General features: G+C 31.9%; 1 protein-coding gene across 5 annotated transcripts in view; it reads right to left on the reverse strand.

The window, feature by feature from the left end:
* Nucleotides 1-21,726, reverse strand: part of LOC126890780 (sodium-coupled monocarboxylate transporter 1) — a 315,978-nt gene that overhangs the window by 37,026 nt on the left and 257,226 nt on the right. For all 5 annotated transcript variants that reach the window (XM_050659968.1, XM_050659969.1, XM_050659972.1 and 2 more), the window contains exons 7-8: nucleotides 8,529-8,683; nucleotides 1,896-2,036 (exon numbers count right to left, since the gene is read on the reverse strand). In XM_050659968.1, the coding sequence (XP_050515925.1) occupies nucleotides 1,896-2,036; nucleotides 8,529-8,683 (296 nt within the window). The remainder of the gene's footprint in view (nucleotides 1-1,895; nucleotides 2,037-8,528; nucleotides 8,684-21,726) is intronic.

Genomic DNA, 21,726 nt, shown 5'->3' on the forward strand with positions numbered 1-21,726 from the left:
ATTAGTAGAATAAATTGAATATTTTTTTAATGCACTTACTTTAATATTTAATAAGTTTATTTTTATGTACAAGAATTTTCTGAATACTTTAAGGATTTAAGGGGGTAAGCGCAAAATTTCGGCTCCAATGCTTTTTAAATGCATTCATTGTTTCCGAATCCTGAGAAAACAAATAAGTATTTTTGAAAAATTTAAACGCATTATGAAAGATTACGTTATTGCCGAGGGCCGAAATTCCCTGAACTTCTATAATGTTTAGTTTAATAAGTTACATGGGTGAAAAAAAAAGATGTGATGTTTAATTTCAAATATCTCATTCAAAAGAACATATTTATTTATTCTAAGGGACTTTCGGCCTTCGATAATAATGTAATCTTTCATTCTGCGTTTTAATTTTTAAAAAATATTTATTAGTATTCTCAGGATTCGAAAAAAAAAATGAATGCATATGAAAGTTTCATAGTGACCGGTTAATGGAAGTGAAAAATAATAATTCTACGTACAGTTGAGTCCGCGAGTCTTTACCCGTGCGTCATTAATACCTGAAGAGATAAAACACATACTTTTTATCTAGCATCATTCTCTTCCACGCATGAAACTCATGACAAACCAGCTGCCGTTTGTTATTAAGTAACAACACATGTTATTTTTATGAACCATCTAGACTCAGTGCATTGAAAAGCGATAGGTACAAAAAAAAGACGATTCGGTATGTTTTCATATTTTAAGCACAATTTGTTTGACGTTTCTGCTTTGTTTACTTTTGTGGCTGTCAGTCAGTTGAATTTTTTGCGGTTTTTGTTGAATTTTTGCGTTTTGAAGTTTCTTTATATTACACAAACAGTTGTTTTCACAACTAATTTTATATTGGGCTTTGAAATTTTAAGGTAAATAATTATATTTTGGCAATTAATATTTAAAACATACAAAGCTAACGTCATTCACACAGTAAAGAAATGATTGTGTTTATATTTCCGTCAAAGTGAATAAAATAACAAAAATAAAATATGTTATTGAATTTTTTTATAAATTGTTTATTTATTTATAAATCAATAATAATAAAAGAATTTATTAAGCTACTTCAAATGTAGCTGTAATTCTGAACAAAAATTTTGAAGCAAAACTTACATTTGACATTCTATATATTTGATAACGTCAAATTTTATAATAAAACCCGTAATCGGAACAGTAGCCACTTTCTGTCAGTTGTTGTTGCGTGAAATATATTTCCGACTTATTTCGTATAAATAAACGAAACGTTTTTTTTTGTTTTCTTTGAGACTAATAGTAAGCGAGCTCTACTTTACTATATAGGTTAGCTCTTCTTCGTCAAATGCTAAATTTTGTAGTTTCCAAGTCAAAAGTCGGGAAAACTATGCATTTTTTGAAGATAACTTTTAGAAACCATTTTAAAGTAATTAAAAAGGTCTATCTTTAGAATTACAAAAAAGTCTCTATCTCAAAAATTGAGCGACTTACGATGAAAAGAAAGTCAGTCACTATTTTTTTCAGCGGGAAAATGAGCGAAAACAACCCCATCATTACCACCCTAATTAAAATTAGTCATTGGTCTTATGCAGTCTTTTTTAGTTGGGTATTATTAATAGATTGTAGAAGTTCTACAGGCTTAGAATTGTTAGTTTTTAAAAAAATGGAGTTAGAAGGGAATAACGAATTTTTGTGGTTTGGTAAAAATTGCCTTTTTGGCAATCAAAATCGACATTCTCATCAAAATTCAGTGTGTACGCATGGTTTTTAGAGGTTGAGTGGCATTTTAGACAACTGAAGTAATACAAAACCAATGGCAACGTCAATAAAATATAAACAAAAATTGTTAGGTACGCTCCTATTATTTCTTGTGTTACTTGCATATTTGATTAATTGTGTATACTTACAATTTTGACTGTTTTACTGTTGGAAGTGAAAGATATCTTTGGACCATAGTTTGGTTGACAGAATTGAAACAGGTCCAGTAGGTGAATCCTCCTATGATCACACTAAATACTGTATATCTTTCGTACATGCTTGGATTAAAGCTAAAAAGTAAATATTGTATTATTATTTAATAATGATATTGGTAAAATAACAACAAAATAACGATACGAACTATGAACATGTATCACAAACCTGAGATTTTCAAACTATCTACTATTTCTATCAAACAACATGAACGAACGGGGAGAAATAGTTACAAACAGCAATGCAGAAAGTATTAAGAATAAACATATCGAAAAAATAAAAGAAAAGGCAAACAATAGACATGGAGATAGAGCAGGTAAAAACTAGTCGAGAAAGAAAATATATGTATATGTAGTCACAGCATACTTCAAATCAGAGGAAATTAAATGAAGAATATAACTTAATTGTCATTATTTGGCAACGGCGTATAATCGAAATAAAGTTGAGAAATGCAAGTTAGCACGCTAATTTGGAAATGGACAAAAAAATTAAAAAAAGACCAAAAGAAATATTGGGAAATGACATACTCAAACCTGGCGAACGACATTAAATGAGCATAACGTTCCTTCTTCCTTCCTTTTTTCTCTTCTATAATTGGACCATTATTGGACATAGACCTCTCCTAACTCCTTTCATCAATCTCTAACCTGAGCAACATACTTCCAATTTGTTCCGCCTATTTTTTATATATCCAATAGTTTTTTAATTTCATTTAATTTTTTAATGCCATCTATCTATCTATCTCATATGTGGTTTTCCTCTAGGTCGTCTACTTTGTAGCGTCACCAATATTGTATTGTGGCGTGTCAATGTTGGTCTTTTTGTCTAGCAGTGTGGCGTCGACAGTTTGTTTTTTGATCTTACCCAGTCGTTCCTCTTTTTGCCCGACAGTCTTATACGTAACATAGCCCATTCTATTGTGACTAGTTTATTTATATCTGCCTTTGTTAAGATCCATGTTGGACATTTATGTGTCGTGAAAGGAAGGATGTAGTAGTTGAACACTTTGCTCCCCAAATGTTGAAGAATTTTGCGGTTCTTAAGTATCCAACAGTTTTCCAAATCCTTTCCATGTCAAGCTTGCCCTTCTAGTGATTTCCGCACTTTGGTTATCTTTTGGCGCTTTTATATTCTTAGACTTGTTCCCATTGCCATTTATAGTACTACACGATTGGAAGTTAAAATCATTAAAAAATAATCGCTGTAATTTTTATTTCTGTAACTTTCTATCGGTTAGAATCTCTATGAATGAAATAATCATCATAATTTTCCAGTATTTAATATATATGTACTCAATTTCTGGATAAACTCCTTCCCAAGTCTGTTCCATTTGTCGCGTTCTAACGATGTATAATGGTCCAAGAGCTGTTAGACATTTTTGAGTAGGTATTTTAAGCAATCTGAAAAATTTCCATGTGACTCTTCCATGATAACCTAATACCAAAATGCCGGTCTGGCTGAGGGGTAGCGGTTATTTTCCCCAAAAATTCCCCGTCCCTCAAAGTTAAAAAAAGGGTAAAAACTGATAGTACAAAAAATATTATTGACGTGACTTTTAAGTAAATTTAAATATTCAAATATAAAGAAAATAAACAGGCCAGGCGATTTGCGAGACATTTTAACTGTGGAAGATGCTTGCATGAGCGCCCCAGGAGTATTTTCAGGGGGTGCATCTGAACTTCAGAAGATTGCATTTGAATCTGTACATACCAACTATTAACCAGTGTAAAATACCTGTCTTTTTAGACTATTTATTTTTAATATTAATAATACCGTGTCAAAATAACAATTGCACCCCTGTGCTCGGAAAGAAAGTACATAGCTATGCATGTATAGTTATATTATTTTATACTATATTATGTACAGATTCAAATGCACCCCTTGAAAATAATCCTGGGGCGCCCATGGAAGCATCATGCGGAGTTAAAATCTCTCGCAAATTGCCTGACCTGTTTATTTTCTTTATATTTGAATATTTAAATTTACCTTAAAGTGCCGACAATAATATTTTTTGTCATAACAATTTTTGCCCTTTCTTAACTTTGGGGGGATTTTTGGGGAAAGTATTCGCTACCCTTCAGCCAGACCGGCATTTTTGTATTAGACTATCATGGAAGAGTCACCTGAAAAAATTTCAGATTGCCTAAAATACCTACTTAAAAATGTCTAACAGCTCTCGGACCATTATACATCGTTAGAACGCGACAAATGGAACAGACTTGGGAAGGAGTTTATTCAGAAATTGAGTATATTAAATACTGGGAAATTATGATGATTATTTCATTCATAGAGATTATAACCAATAGAAAGCTACAGAAATAAAAATTACAGCGATTATTTTTTAATGATTTTAACTTCCAATCGTGTAGTCAGATTTTTCATCACGTGTTTAATTCTGTCCAATCAAATTATTATTACAGCGGTAATTTTCTACTGTACATAATTACAGTGAGAATTTTTGAGGTAGATTATTTCTGTTTAACTGCAACCAGTTTCCTAATTTGACAATTGCCACATTTAAGAAAATATCCATAATAAACTTTTAGTTCTGCATCTAATGTCAAATTTTCACGAGGAGAACACAAATCAGCAAATTTAAGCGCCCGAGTGTACTTCGGTAAAATTATTTCATGGATAAAATTGTATTTATCAATAATGTTAACTAATATTTTATTAATTGATGGATTCGACCGTTACTTGATGGAAGTTCATTTTATCTAACAATAAAACACTGAAAACGGTTGTTTTCTATACTTCCACAAAATTTATTATATATGTGATTACAGCTGTTTCGGCAGAGTGCCTTTCTCAAGTGATTTAGTTTACTATGGGTTTGCCTTTTTAAAGTCTTTAACTGAAGAGGTTGAGGAGTGGGGAGCTGCATGTTTGTCTCGAGGTGGTCATTTAGAATTATATCTTTATTTTTTAATTTATTAATTTCCATAGATTCTAATAAAGATAGCTTAAGGCCTTTATTTTGAATATGCAGAATTTGAAACTCTTCATTAAAAGAATGATTATGATCTAGAAGGTGAAGTGCGTATGTAGAAGTGTATGTTTTTCTATTGTTGAAAGCCCTTTTGTGTTCTGCTATCCAATTGTCAAAGGTTCTGCCAGTTTGACCGATGTAAGTTTTCGGACAGTCACCACAAGTTTATAGACACCACTCTGTAGTTGTTTTCTCTTTCGGCCCTTATTGATCTTAATATATTTGCTTAAGTTGTTGTTAGTTCTGAAAGCTGGTGTTATTCCTTTCTTTTTTATGTATCTGACTATCTTTGTTGTTATCTTGCCAGAATATGTGATAGAGCAGAAGATAGACTAAATTCAGTGCTTTCTTATGGAGTTTTTGGTTTAAGATTTTATTAATTGTTTGTTCGTTATAGCCATTGTTTACTGCTATTTGTTTAATGATGTTCAGTTTTATTTCGAAGTTATTTTTTGACATGGGAATTTCTGTCAGTCTATGTATCATGCTATGGTAGGCTGCTAATTTGTGTTGTGTAGGATGGGATGATGAATTGTATAAGGTTGTGTCAGTATGGGTAGGTTTATGGTATACGGAGAACTCATGTTTGTTGTGTAGTCTGGTAATTGTTACATCTAGAAAGTTTATGGACTTATTCTGTTCTGTTTCTATTGTAAACAATATTACTATGAAGTGAATTAATGTATGATAGAAATTGGTCAAGTTGCCTGTTAGTTCCTGTAAAGAATACTAGTATATCGTCCACGTATCTCCACCAATACAACAACTGTTTAAATACGGGATGTTTGGAAATTGTTGTTTCAAGCTAGTTCATAAATATATCTGATAGCAATAGGCTTAGAGGATCACCCATAATAAGTCCTGTACTGTTGTTTGTGTATATTTGATTATTTAATTCAAAATAGTCTTGATTTATGCAAATTTCAAGAAGGTGTACAATTTCAGATGCAATGATCGGATTTGTAATATTATGGTGTAAAAGATGTTTAACTAGAACAAAAGTTTCTGTAGGAGGAACACTAGGAAAAAGATTTTTTACGTCAAATGAAATTAGTCTTGAGTTGTTGGGCAATTGAAAATGTTGTATTTTATTAACTATAGTATTTTTACTACAAAAACGTTATTACGTAGGTCAAAATTTTTGACGTAAGAGAACTGTCAAAACATTAGAATGTGACTTTTCATTATTGCCGTGTTTATAATAAACATAGCAATAATGAAAAGTCACATTCTAATGTTTTGAGAGTTCTCTTACGTCAAAAATTTTGACCTACGTAATAACGTTTTTGTAGTAAAAATACTATAGTTCTAGTGTATTTTTTACGGTGAATTTAGGTGAAAATTTAGTGTATTCTGTAATAATATATAACAGTTTTTTTTAAGTTTATATGACGGAGCTGTATAAAAAGAAACTACAGGCCTTATGGGGTGGTCAGGTTTGTGTAGTTTAATAAAAGAGTATAATTTACAAGGTTGTGGGTTCATAATATTAAGGTATTTCTGTTCTGTTGGATTTAATATGGATTTTGAATTTTCAATGGCTAGTTTAATTTGTTTTCGGTATTTTTCTGTGGGGTCTTTGTTTAATGTTATACTATTTTGGTTATTTAAAAATTCTATTGTTTTGTTATCTATTATAGTCTCTTTTATCTATAGCAATAGTAGTGTTACCTTTGTCTGCTTTTGTAATTATTATGTCATGTTTTATGGATTTATTTTTAATTGAAACGGCTATGTGGTTATCTTTGTAACAGGAATTATTAGTTTCACTACACACATTGTAAAATCTATTACCGATGTGTGTAGTGAAACTAATAATTCCTGTTACAAAGATAACCAAATAGCCGTTTCAATTAAAAATAAATCCATGAAACATAACATAATATTTACAAAAGCAGACAAAGGTAACAGTACTATTGCTGTAGATAAGAGAGACTATGATAACAAAACAATAGAATTTTTAAATAACCAAAATAGTATAACATTAAACAAAGACCCCACAGAAAAATACCGAAAACAAATTAAACTAGCCATTGAGCAAACAAGCAAATATATTAAGAACAATAAGAGCCGAAAGAGAAAACATCTACAGAGTGGTGTCTACAATCTAACTTATGGTGATTGTCCGAAAACTTACATCGATCAAACTGGCAGAACCTTTGACAAACGGATAGCAGCACACAAAAGGGCTTTCAACAATAGAAAAACAGACACTTCTACATACGCACTTCACCTTCTGGATTATAATCATTATTTTAATGAAGAGTTTCAAATTCTGCATATTCAAAATAAAGGCCTTAAGCTACCTTTATTAGAATCTATGGAAATTAATAAATTAAAAAATACAGATATAATTCTGAATGACCAACTCGAGACAAACAGCTCCCCACTCATCAACCTCTACAGTTAAAGACTTTAAAAAGGCAAACCCATAGTAAACTAAATCACTTGAGAAAGGCACTCTGCCGAAACAGCTGTAGTCACATAGTTATTATAAATTTTGTGGAAGTATAGAAAACAAACGTTTTCAGTGTTTTATTGTTAGATAATATTTTATTAATATCTTCGTCTAAATATTTGCTGTTCATTTTGAGAAGTTGAAAAATGTGTATCACATTAATTGGGATCAATGTCACTGAATGTTTTTATACAAAGACTTGAATTTTATATGTAAATAAGTTTTCAAAAAATTGTCGCATTATTGTCAATTTATTCTCACTCTTTTCTGCTATTAATGCCGATTATTTCATTCATAGAGATTCTGACCAATAGAAAGCTACAGAAATCTAAATTAAACTGATAACTTTTTTGATAATTGCCCGTCGTCAAGCATATTACGTCAGATGCCCTTCGTTGCTACGAAAAAATACATTCAGTGACATTAATGACAAATGTTTTAAAAATTATAAAAGTGATGACTTTCAACTGTCAAATACATATTTATAACAACTGTGTGTTTAATAAATTAGAATAAAATTTTGGTTTTGAACAGTTTTATTCATGAAATAATCGCAACAAATTGCACGCGACCTCTAAAATTAATATAGGATTTTTGCCCTCGTGACACTTTGACATAATTTCACTCGCCTACGGCTCGTGAAATTAAAACTGTCAAAGTGTCACTTGGGAAAAATTGAATAATTTTAGAGCTCTTGTGCAATTACTACTGATAATTTTTGATAATTTTCCGTCGTCAAGAATTAGGTACATCAGATGCCCTTCGTTGCTTCGAATAAATGAACATTCAGTGACATTAATGACAATTCATGTTTTACACCTTGTCGAAGAGAACATCAGGAACAGGTTTAGCAAATATTCAGGTTGAAGATATCAATAGAATATTAGTTAAAATGATATAAAAACAGTTTTATTCATGAAATAATCTTATCAAATTACTCTCGAGCTTTTAAAAATTATCGATTTGTTTTGCCCTCGTGAAACTTTGACATAATTTCACTCTTCTTCGGGTTGTGAAATTAAAACTGTCAAAGTGTCACTCGGGAAACAAATCGATAATTTTAGAGCTCTCGTGCAATTACTACTAATAATAAAAATGTGAACGGAGTTACACTATACTTACTTGAAGAATTCAAATCTGTTGCCCTTGCTTGTGAGATCGATAATTGTACTTGGTCCTCCTACTTGTATTGTCCCCAAAACTATCACCACTACAACTGAAATGAACATCGCTATAACCTGCCATGAATCAGTCCATACCACAGCTTTCAAACCACCCTAAAATCAAGACAATGGTACGTTAGGTAAAATTAGTGTAGATTATATTTCGTAGATTGGGTTAGGCTATAATATGTTATAATTAGGTTAGATTAATCTAACGTAGGAGGCATTAATGCCTGGTCGCACCAACAAATCTTAAGCTCCAGCTTAGCCCAGCTCAGCTTATAGATAGGGCCGCTTTAAGTCCCACTTACGTTGCACGATTCTTATCTAAGCAATCCACGAGGCAATCCATTGTGGCAAGCTGAAAATTGATCTAAGACGCAATAGTGCCCCTTATATGTTTCGTAAGCTGAGTTTAAAGCACGTCTTAAGCTTAAGATCTGTTGGTGCAACCAGGCATAAATCATTTTGCTTACACTTGAGTCCAGGGTTCTTTACCCGTGCGTCATTAATACCTGGCGAGATAAAGCACATACTTTTTATCTAGCATCATTCTCTTCCACGCATGAAACTAAAGACAAACCAGCTACCGGCTGTTATTAAGTAAAAACACATGTTATTTTTATGAATGCTCTAGTCTCAGTACATATATTGAAAAGAGATAGGTACAAAAAAAGACGCTTAGGAATGTTTTCAGATTTTTTGTGACGTTTCTGGTTTGTTTACTTTTGTGGCTGTCAGTCTGTTGAATTTTTTGTCGAGTTTTTGCGTTTTGGAGTTTTTTATATTACACACAGTTTTTTCACAACTAATTTTATATTGGAGTTTGAAATTTTATGGTTAGTATTTTATTTTGTTAAGGAAGTTTTGTTAAGAGGATGGGTACGTAATTTCGGCTGCAATGCTATTGAAACGGGGACTCATTTTTTTCGAATCCTGAAAAAACTAATAAGTATTTTTGAAAAATTTAAACGCAGAATGAAAGATTACGTTATTAGCGAGGGCCGAAAGTCCCTGAGAACTTCTATAATGTATATTTTAATAAGTTACAGGTGTGAAAAACTAAGAGAAAATTTAGTGTCATTTTTTATTTCAAATATCTCATTCAAAATAAACTTTTTATTTATTCTAAGGGACTTTCGGCCCTCGGTAATAATTTAGTCTTTCATTCTGCCTTTAAATTTTTCAAAAATATTTATTGGCTTTTTCAGGATTCGAAAAAAAATGAACACAATGTCCGTGGTAATATTTTCCAAATCTATCTTTGTCTTACAACGTACTCAGTCGAATAGAATAATGTCAGTCAGACAGTGACAGTCAGTGACAATTTTAAATATTTGAGATGGCATGGCATCGGGGATATTTTGAGTTGTTGATTAAATAATATTGATATAATATAGTGTATTTGATAAATAATTGATTTAAGACGTGAACTTAATAAAAAGTTATGTATTGTGTATTATTTGTGGAAGATCCAAGCAGAGAATACATCAGGATCAGTGGCGGCTCGTGACATCTGCTATAGGGTGTGCTGCATGAACCACGGCCAATATAAAATAATAGAAATAGAATAACATACGAAAACAAAAACAATAAAATTAGCTTTAATACTAATTAATAGTAACTAATAACGACATGCTATAAAAATCTGATTAACTTACATTTATTGCATTTTTCTAAATTGGAAATTAATACGCCGGTCCTTTTTTGTCGCAAACTTTTCGATTACTTTATCGTTAAAGTTCGGTATTGAAGCGATGAACTTTTTTTCTATCGAGAGTGTGGAAAGGGCTGTTAATCTGTCTTCGCGCATTGAATTTCTTAAAAATGTTTTGATCCGTTTTAAAGTTGAAAAACTACGTTCAGCTTCTGCTGTGGTCATTGGCGTAGTCACCAGAATTTGTATCAACTTTTTGGTTTCTGTTAATGTGTCCTCTAAATTATTAGAAATTATAAATTTTAGTAAAGGCACTGCACCTTTTAATGTTCTACACTCGATATTGGAATACAAAACTGACAGTTCTGTTCGCAAACGGTTTTTATCAAAGAAGTTATAAGCTGTACAAGTTAAATCCAATTCATTTTCAGGAAACTTATTATTATATTTTTCGAAATGTTCTGAAGATAAAAGTGTTGCGGCAACTAGATGATTTGTATATGCAAACCGTTCTTTTGCATTGTTTATAATAACATCACAAACTTCTAGACAGGCAATACGGTGATCCTGTTGGCTGTTATTTGGGCGTTTCCTTTTTTGGACACTAGGCGCCGCATTTAAATTTGAAGCTTGATGTATGATAGGGTCTATTTTATTTCGGACATTGTTAATACTTTGCTCAAAAACATGTATAGCTTTCTGTGCTTCGGTTGGGTCCATGTTCTTTTTTTGAAGATTATTGTACAAAACGTCAACATGTGGCATAATATAATGAAAAACAGTCAGCCAGAAAGTAAAATTTTGATCTTCCAGAATACGTCTAAGTCCTCTTGCTTCCTTGGAAGTAATAGCATTTGACTCTTCTTCTAGTTGCTCCATACACTCAATAATAAAGTCTCTATATTCGTAAACGACATTTACTGTACGAATATTGAAATTCCAGCGTGTAGGGATTGAACGAGGAATATTTTTTCCAACTATTTGATTTAAGACAGCTATTCTTTGAGGTGAATGACTAAAAAATCCAGGTATATCATGTAAATCTCCAAAAAATACGCGTACTTGGGAATTAATAGAACATGCTCTTGACATTATTAGATTCAATTGATGGGCGTAACAGTGCACAAAATGAGCAGTTTCATATTTTCTCTTAATTATTGTTTGCACTCCGCCATGTATCCCACTCATAACAGCTGCTCCGTCATAACTTTGTGCAATGAGCTTATTTTTGTTATTCTTTAATATTGGGTCTAAAACATTCAAAATTGTGTTAGCTAAGGTTTCAGCATCATGTTTTTCTGGAAGCAAAAAAGTCCAAAACCTTTCAACTGGAGCACCGTTTTTTACATAACGAAAAACAATGACCATTTGAAATTTCATAGAAACATCCGTTGTCTCATCAGCTATCACTGCTAAAAATGGGGCTTCATTGATTTCGTTTAAAATCTCCTCAGCGTATACTTCTAGCATGCAATCCAAAATATCATTTTGTATTGTTTTTGAGGTACCTTTGAAAATTGTCGCATTTGTAAGGTGTTCACTAAGTGTTTTATCAAGTTCAGCAGAAAAATTCACTAAACCACGAAAAATTCCAGGGTTATCTGATGTTTCAGATTCATCGTGTCCTCGTAAGGCGAGCTCAAAAGCCCCACAGAATTTTATACAGTCAATTATTTTTGACAAAACATACCTGTTTTTCGTCACCTCTTCATTGTGTTTTTGTATATTTATCCAATAAGCAGAGTCAAGTTGGGCCTGTATATTAAGTTTCCCAAATAATGCAAATCGCATTTCATTGTTCATATGAGTTTGCGTGTTTTCATGCTTCTTTATTTTTTCACTTAAATGCACTAGATCCCGCACTCCTGTCTCGCGCCACAATTTTTCCTCTTTATCTGCGCCGAATAATGCACACGGAAAACAGAAAAAAGCATTTTTTTCGGAACATCCACAAATCCACTGATTTCGTAGATACATGTCTTTATTAAATTTACGCGTATATGTTTTTCCACGGCTTTTACCGGACACTTCAATATTAAGATCAGGCATAGGACGGCCTCGTTCTTTTATAATCAACTGTTGTTGATAGTGAAGTTTTTGAAATTTATTTACACCTAATTTAAATTGAAACTCCATTGTTTTAAACACGCTCGAACAAAACAAATTAAACAAAATTGTAACCTAAGAATTTCTAAACACGGCACAGATGCAACGGTCACGAATAACTTTCGTGAATTGCAGCTCGCAAACACATTTCCGAGGCCGTTAATCAGCCGATTGCCGAAGCACATCGGCTAAGATCGCCGTTTGCCTAATAAATGCATTTTACCGCTGCCAGTGTTTCGGTTGTTATCGACGCGGCTTCACTGGAGCAGCAAATACGTAAAAAGATTGCTTCACTGGAGCACCAAATACGTAAAAAAATTATACGGTTTCACTAGAGGAGTAAATACGTAAAAAAAATAATATTAATCATCGTTGTTGGTGAATTATTATTAACAGTTGATGTTTAATATGATAATATGGCAGATTTGAAATAAAACTATATTAATTATTCTTTAATAATTAAGATTTGCTATGGTTGTTTGGTAGTTCTGCAGCTCAGCAGCACATAAAGAAAAGCCGCCACTGATCAGGATAATAAATATATTCTGTTATCCAAGTATTTTGTTGATAAAGTTGTTCACAATAATTGTTTTTGAGTCAGGTAAGTTATAATGATTTTTGAAAAAAACAGAAAATAAGAATCTATTAGTTAACAAATGATCAGGTAAATGTGATTGCTTACAGTGACTCATGTTGCGGTCAGAATAAGAATAAAAATATAAGCAAATTATTCATACACATTGTTCACACTACACATATTGAAAATATTGACCACAAATTTTTTGAACCTGGTCACAGCTAAATGGAGTTTCGCTCTAATAGAAAAACTGAAAAATAAAAATCCTGAGATATTTGTACCTGATCATTGGTGTGACTTAATAAAAAAAGTGTTCAAAAAAATTTTGTTGTTCATAAAATGATAGATTTTATGTCCCTTTCAAATTTAAATAATTTCATTAAAGATCCAAGGATTTCATTAAAAAGGATAGCGAAAATCATGTGATCAAATGGAGAGACAATAAGTGGTTTAAATATAATAAAAACCAAACATACTACTTTTCCTTTAACAATACTTTAGACGAAGACGAAGAAAAAGAATGTTGGGCGACCGGTGAATAATGTTACTTTGGAGCCTTTCGGAGATCAAGCAAAATTAAAAAAAGTTAAGTATCAGAAATGGGAAAATTTACAACAGATGCTAGATTCCCGGAATGGGACGTTTAGATGCCGCCGGTTCATCGCCGGCCGTTTCGATGCCGCCGGTTCATCGCCAGTCCATTTCATCGCTGTCATATCTCGCGTTTCCTAGAATTCCTAATTAATACTAAAAATAACTAATAATTGTAGCTGTCGAAAATTCGGAAATATATCAGATAGCGATTAATTGACTGGCGATGAATCGGCCGGCATCGGCATCGAACTGGCGGCATCGAAACGGCGGCGATGAAACGTCCTAGACCCTAGATTCCATACCCCCATTGAGCATAAATTTTATAATGATTTGCCACATGAGTCAAAGCCGCAAAAACTCAATGAAAAAAGCAAGCACTGCTGTTGAGTCTTCCAAAGAAGATGCCAACGACGAACAAGACAAGTACATATATTTTTTGTCAGATTATAAGTAACTTTAGTGTCATAAAAGAGTAGAATTTGTGTTTTTTAAGAAAAAATAAATATTAATTTGAAAATTAAGCTTTTGTTTATTCCTTTTATGTATTATAAAGTCATTTTTGCTTAAAGGTAAAACAACCTAAGTGCATTTTTTTGTCAAGAAAGGTAAAAAAAGTAAAAATTTTTTCTCGCCAGAAGTATCTTTAAAATTTTATACTTATGTATTTCGAATTGTCTAATGCTTTAAAATTTTTAATTTTGAACGTCCAGAATTTTTAAAGAACCAAAAACTTTGATGCTTTATTTCTCAAAATGTGTATTTTGCTACTTAGGCGGTTTTGCTTCTGACCCCTTCAATTGTAAGCGTTCCGTAGTAATAAAATATTATTAAAAATGACTTTAACGCTTTTCCTCTTTTCTCGATTGAGTATTCGTTTTTGTTGTACATACCTATAAATTATTACAATCACTGAATACATAGTTAGTGAAATAATAATTATCATATTTATTAACTGAATTAATAATTTGCAATTATACAAATAACAGTTATCCAAGAACATGCAAAAGCCATCTCTTTAAGTTAATGATGACATTTTTACTAGTAATTGCACAAGAGCTCTAAAATTCTATATTAATTTTAGAGATCGAGTGCAATGTGTTGCGATTATTTCATGAATAAAACTGTTCAAAACCAAAATTTTATTGTAATTCATTTATGTAAGTACAAATTAGTACAATTCAACAAACAGTTGTCATAAATATTAATTTGACGGTTGAAAGTCATCACTTATAATTTTTAAAACATTAATTGTCATTAATGTCACTGAATGTATTTTTTCGTAGCAACGAAGGGCATCTGACGTAATATACTTGATGACGGGAAATTATCAAAAATTATCGATTTAATTTAGATTTCTGTAGCTTTCTATTGGTCAGAATCTCCTATGAATGAAATAATCAAGTAGAATGACATTCTAGTAATGTTTACATATCCATACCAGCGTGAATTTTACTACACGTAATTTGCCGTGTAAAGACAGAAAAAATAGGGGTAGCCGTAAAATATTTGCGAATTATGTACCGATGGCCTTAAGTGACAGTTAAGAATACGATTATAAGGTTGTGTTAAGTTTCCGCCAAAGTGGATGAAATGACAAAAAGAAAATATGTTATTGATTTTTTTTATAAATTGTTTATTTATTTATTAATCACTAATGATATTAAAAGAATTTATTAAGCTACTTCAAATGTAGCTGTAATTCTGCACCAAAATTTTAAAGCAAAACTTACATTTGACATTTTATGTATTTGATAACGTCAAATTTGTGTATTGGCAGATGGCAGATGCACAAGTATGCAAGCCAAGAAAGAGAGTAAGAAGTAAGAAGAACGTCAAATTTTAACCCGTGATCGGAACAGTAGCTACTTACTGTTACTTGCTGTTGTGTTCAGTAAATTTCCGACTTCTTTCGTATGCTTTAAATTAAATGATGACGCACGGGTAAAGAACCCTGGACTCGAGTTATTATAAGTAAAATAATATGTTAAACCTAAATAAATTATTTTGTTTTGTCATTTCAAAATAGAAAACTACTCCTAAACAGTTTATTTTATCTGTTTCACTCACAACGACAATTCAACAATTTAACATGGTTTTTAAAGTAAAGGAGCTTAAAATAATATCGGATATCGATTATCGGTTGCTATATTGCAAAGATCATAGGTAGGTATTTATTATATTTGAAGGTGTCAGGTTATTTATGTTCTGGAGATGTGACCCAATTTGTCTGTCATCTGTCTAAATAGTCACTGCATGTTTTAATGAGAACCTTTAATTTAATAATTCAACCAATATATACAGGGTGTAACAAAAATGCAGGTCATAAATTAAACCACATATTCTGGGTCCAAAAATAGCTCGATTGAATCTAACTTACCTTAGTACAAATGTGCACATAAAAAAGTTATAGGGTTTTGTTCCCTTAAACCCCCCCCCCCCAAACTTTTGTGTACGTTCCAATTAAATTATTACTGCGGTACCATTAGCTAAACAAAATGTTTCTAGTTTTGCCTTTTAGTATTTTTTCGAGGTAGGTAGTTAGAAGGCAGTTTTTATCGAGATGCGGCTTCTTTTTTAATATATGTTTACATAAAAATTTGTTCCCAACCACCCCAAATGGTTGTGTACGTTCCAATTAAATTATTATTGTCGTACCATTAGTTAAACACAATGTTTTTAAAACTTTTTTGTCTCTTAGTATTTTTCAGATAAGCGATTTTTTATCGAGATGTTTATGTTTTAAAATATACCTAAAAAATGTTAATTCATAATAAATTTTCATATTATTACCAGTAGTATAGTATAGTTGATCCAAAAGATGGCATAACCCAGACATCCAAAGTGAAAGTTATCCTTCAACACCAAATTGTTCTATATGGTCCACACAATGTCCAGAAAAAAGTCACATCATTTTGAGCGTCGGGTTTTGGGGGGAGAGGGGGAGAAATCGGTAAATTCGTAGTTTTTTAAGTTTTTCGCCAATATTTCTAAAACTATCCGGTTTAGCATGAACAACCCTCTATACAAAATTGTTCTGCATTAAATTTGAAATAAAAAAAGGGCCTATTATATGCATAATCTTTCTAAAATGAATGGTTCCAAAGTTATGGAGGTAGTATAGTATAACTGGTCCAAAAAAAGGCCTAACCCAAACATCCAAAGTAAAAGTTTTCCTCCAACACCAAAATGTTCTATATGGTCCACATATTGTTCAGTAAAAAGTTACACCATTTTCAGTGTCCGGTTTGGGAGGGAGATGGGAGAGAAGCCGGTAAATTAGTAGTTTTTTTAAGTTTTTCGTCAATATTTCTAAAATTATGCTTTAGCGTAAACAATGTTATATACAAAAATGTTCTACATGAAATTTAAAACAAAAAATGTACTATACATAATTGTTATAAAATTAACGGTTCCAGAGTTACGGAGGGTGAAAAGTCGAGGTTTTCGATACTTTTTATATTTTTCGGGCAATATTTATGATATAACTATACCAAAAACCCAGACATCCAAAGTGAAAGTTATCCTCCAACACCAAATTGTTCTATATGGTCCACATAATGTTCAGAAAAAAGTCACACCATTTTGAGCGTCGGGTTTGGGGGGGGGAGAGGTGGGAGAAATCGGTAAATATAAAAAGTATCGAAAAATCTCCACTTTTCACCCTCCGTAACTCTGGAACCGTTGATTTTATAACAATTATGTATAGAACCTTTTTTGTTTTAAATTTTATGTAGAATATTTTTCTATAGAACATTCCTTACGCTAAAGCATAGTTTTAGAAATATTGACGAACAACTTAAAAAAACTACTAATTTACCGACTTCTTACCCATCTCCCCCCCAAACCGGACGCTCAAAATGGTGTAACTTTTTACTCAACAATATGTGGACCATATAGAACAATTTGGTGTTGAAGGAAAACTTTTACTTATACTATACTACCTCCGTAACTTTAGAACCGTTCATTTTAGAAGGGTTATGCATAGGGCCTTTTTTATTTCAAATTTAATGTAGAACAATTTTGTGTAGAGGGTTGTTCATGATAAACCGCTTAGTTTTAGAAATATTGACGAAAAACGTAAAAAACTACGAATTTGCATATTTCTCCCCCCTCCCCTCCCCAAACCCGACGCTCAAAATGGTGTGACTTTTTTCTGAACATTATGTGGACCATATAGAACAATTTGGTGTTGGAGGATAACTTTCACTTTGGATGTCTGGGTTTGGGTCTAACTATACCATACTACAGGTCTCTATTCTTACTTACCATTTAAAAATTTGTGATGGATTTTACAAATGTTCAAATTATCTCGATAGAAACTGACTTATAGAAAAATTACAAAGAGACAGAAAAGTTTTAAAAACATTTTGTTTAACTAATGGTACCCCAATAATAATTTAATTGGAACGTACACAAATATTTGGAGGGGGGGTAAGGGAACAAAACCCCCTTAAAATTTTAATGGGGTGCACAAATTTCACTTTTATTTTTTTAAGATATTCCTGCTATAACAATACCACAGGTCCATTTTCAAGAAAAAAAACCTCTAATACTTTTAAATATATTTTAAAAAATCGATTTTTATTTTATAACTTCAAGGGGCTATAACTTTTTTATGTGCACATTTCGCTGTATCAGTGCTATACTGTAACATCTCAAAATTTGTATGTTTTGAGATAAGAATAAATTCCTATGAAAGAATGATGGTTCTTTTCAGATCAATACTGTACTATCTTAAAATATTTTTTTAAATTTATAATTTCATCGTATGTTACTATGGTTCTGTGCTTAAAGACCTTACATTACAGGGCAATAGAATAATAACTAAAAATGTTACGGTGTTGCTCCAGAACAATTGTATAAAACTCAGAGCAATACAGTAATATAATCAAATGTTATATGTAGTATTGCCATGCAGGCAGTTCTATGTACGGCTCGTGCAGATAAACAGCAATATATAAACAATAGTAGTGATCATAACTCGAACACTGTTGTTGATTGTTTTGATCTTGAAGCTGTATTTCAACTTCCAAAGGGGCAAATTTCAACATTTTACTATAAAAGGAAACTAAACACCTTCAATTTTACGGTTTTTGACGCCACATCTAAGCTAGGCCATTGCTATATTTGGCATGAAGGGTGTGCAAAACGTAGAGCTTTAGAAATCGCTTCATTCCTTTTTGATTTTTTAAAAGAAAATGCTAATGGAAAATCTGTAATTTGTATTCTGACAATTGCAGTGGCCAAAATAAAAACTACGTTCTCCTATCAATGTATCTATATGCAGTACAAACTTTAGATATTCCTTCAATTACTCATAAATACTTACTTGTTGGTCATACTCAAAACGAGGGGGATAACATGCATTCTTCGATTGAACGACAATTAAAAAAGGCTATTAACAAGAACCCTCTTTATTTCCGTAGCCAACTAGTCGCTGTAGTTTAAGTGGCAAATATAGAAAAAAGACAATTTCAGGTAAAAGAAATGGACACCTCAGATGTATACGACTGAACTGCGATAGAAAATTCTTTTCCGGGTAAAAATTTCCAGTACTCTATATCAGGAGAGAAAGTAGTATGGGCGAACGGTAAATCATTTCAAGTAAAGAAATCAACTCCATCGACTGTTTTTTATAAGTATTCTTATGAGCAAAACGAAATGATGTTTTTTTAACCTAGACGATAAAATAACAAAAAAGAAAAAATGGTTCTCTTGTTGTTATGTCTAGAGGACATTCTTGCTCTTCAGTTACTTCTAGAGGTGTCCAAAAGAAACCTAGAAAAGCAAAACAACAGCGGCCGAACTCCAACGAGCCGAACTCCAACAAGCACCAACTCAAACAAGCATATCGAGCTCCACCAGGGATTCCACTTCAGAAAAAAGCGGATTTAATATAAGTTTATGCGATGCAAAATTAATACCAACGCCTAATAACTTTTCCCATCGGGTGAAGACCAAAGAAAATGATGAAGATAATTAAGTCAGTTCTTTCTGTTTTATGTCACGTGTACTGAATACGGCCTAAAAATAAATGTAGCTTTTTTAAGATGGCAGTGTCAATAAATATTATTTATTCTCCATTAGAAAATGACGTTTTACCAAAACTTTCCCAACAACACTTACACAACAATCACTCAATATTTTTATTATATATTATATTATTTCAGAGCTAAAGTGTAACATTCAAAACTATTTTATAACATTGTGGAAGAAATTTAATTTAATGTCATTAAATTTCCAAAACAAAACAATAACATCTACAAATGTAACAGTTTTAAAAGTTGTTGAAACGTTCAGTTCAATATTGTAACAACTCAAATTCTTTTCATTTAAACCAATAAATAAAAAATGTTTTAGAAGATATATACATTAGTGCTTTTTAAAATTGTACAAGACTAATTTACGTAAACTAACAACTAACTGAAAAACGAAAATAAACAATAATAATTTTCGCTGAGGAGTCAATCTTAGCTCATGAAAAACTTTAAACCCGTTTTTCTCAAAATGGTTGATTTTGAGATAGTACAGTGTTGCACTGAGGCAGCGATTTGTACTAAGGTAAGTTAGGTTCAATCGAACTATTTTTGGCCCCAGAATATGTGATTTAATTTATTACCTGTATTTTTGTTACACCCTAAATATGTTACACCCTGTATATGCCTCGCCATCGATAAGTATAATCTCTGATGTGTAAAGTTTCGGCAAGGTCTTGTATATTATTCTTTAATACATTAATTATTATGTCTTTATGAAAAATAAACATGATTAGTTAAATATTATTGTTTTATTTGCTCCATTCTGCATTTTCATTGTTCATGTTTTTGATTAGGACAAGGTGGACTCACAATTTGGGAGATTGAGCTAGTCTAGGGTAGACGATAGCTATCATAGTTGATTGAAATACTATTCTCGAATATTATTTCAAATATCTGGGGTAGTTTATCGCCTCACTATTAACCTTAAATGCATTGTTTACATGACTATTCCTACGTTTTAGTGACCAAAAAGTAAAAGTGGTATTTCACTAAGATCAAAATACAGTATGCGGCAACATAAACAGTACATCATACTGAAATTAATATTGAAATTTTAATGAATATTTATATACAGGGTGTTTGATAAAGAATGGACCATAGCTTAACCTTAGATTCCTGAGGTTAAAATAGGTCGATTTAGGCTAACTTACTTTAGTACAAAAGTTAATATTAACCGAAATACAGGGTGTCAAAGTTAAAATTGTATTTTTTTAATTTTTGAATATTTCCTGACAGGCATGGGACAACAACACGAAATTTGGTAAGTGGTGCTGGTACTATACACCCTACTAAATTATGTTAAACAAACTTTTCTCGCTACTACCAGAGGCGTACGACGGGGGCACGTGAATGTTTGACCCTTCCCAAATTCCAAGCCACTTGCGGAATTGCTATTTTAGTGCAATTTTTGAAGTTATACTTCTTTAGGCGCGATTGAGAGTAAAATTTCATAATTCTGCGCGCATGCGCACACAGACAGTATGTACTTAGTTGCAATGAATTGTTCAGAATTAAAAACTCGAACTCTGGAGAGGAAACAGATAAGAGGTAGAGCATTGGACTAGAAATCGAGAGGTCGCGGGTTCAAATCCCGGACGATTCACGTTTTTTTTTAATTTTTGGTAGTTTTAATAAAAAATTTTTGAAAGTGGTAGGTAAGAAAGTTAGATTAATATTTAAATAAAATGCAAATATAAACAGTTAAGTATATTTATTTCGTTGAAATTATATAATAGGAGTATAACTTCTTACGTGCGTACAAAGTACACACACATCCTTTTTTTATTCTCCAATACTTTCTATGTAAATAACATACTTTTCATTCGTAACGATAAAGCCATTAGTTTTCGAGATATTTGAAGCTAAAAACGAAGGAGCATAATAATACGTTAATCAAAATAAGTGTGCCTTTTCATTTTTAACGTCAAATATCTCGAAAACTAATGACCTTATAGTTACGAATGAAGAGTATCTTATTTGCATAGAAAGTGTTGGAGAATCTAAAATTTATGCTAAAATAGCAGTTCCATCAGTGGCGTAGAATTTGGGAAGGGTCAACCATTCACTTTCCCCTGTCGTACGCCTCTGGTAGTAGTCAGAAACGATTATTTAACATAATTTAGTAGGGTGTACAGTGCATACACTTTCTGTCAAGTATGACACTGATATGTCAAATTATTTTAGA

Source organism: Diabrotica virgifera, chromosome 8 (genome assembly GCF_917563875.1).
Source record: "Diabrotica virgifera virgifera chromosome 8, PGI_DIABVI_V3a".
Taxonomy (NCBI): domain Eukaryota; kingdom Metazoa; phylum Arthropoda; class Insecta; order Coleoptera; family Chrysomelidae; genus Diabrotica; species Diabrotica virgifera.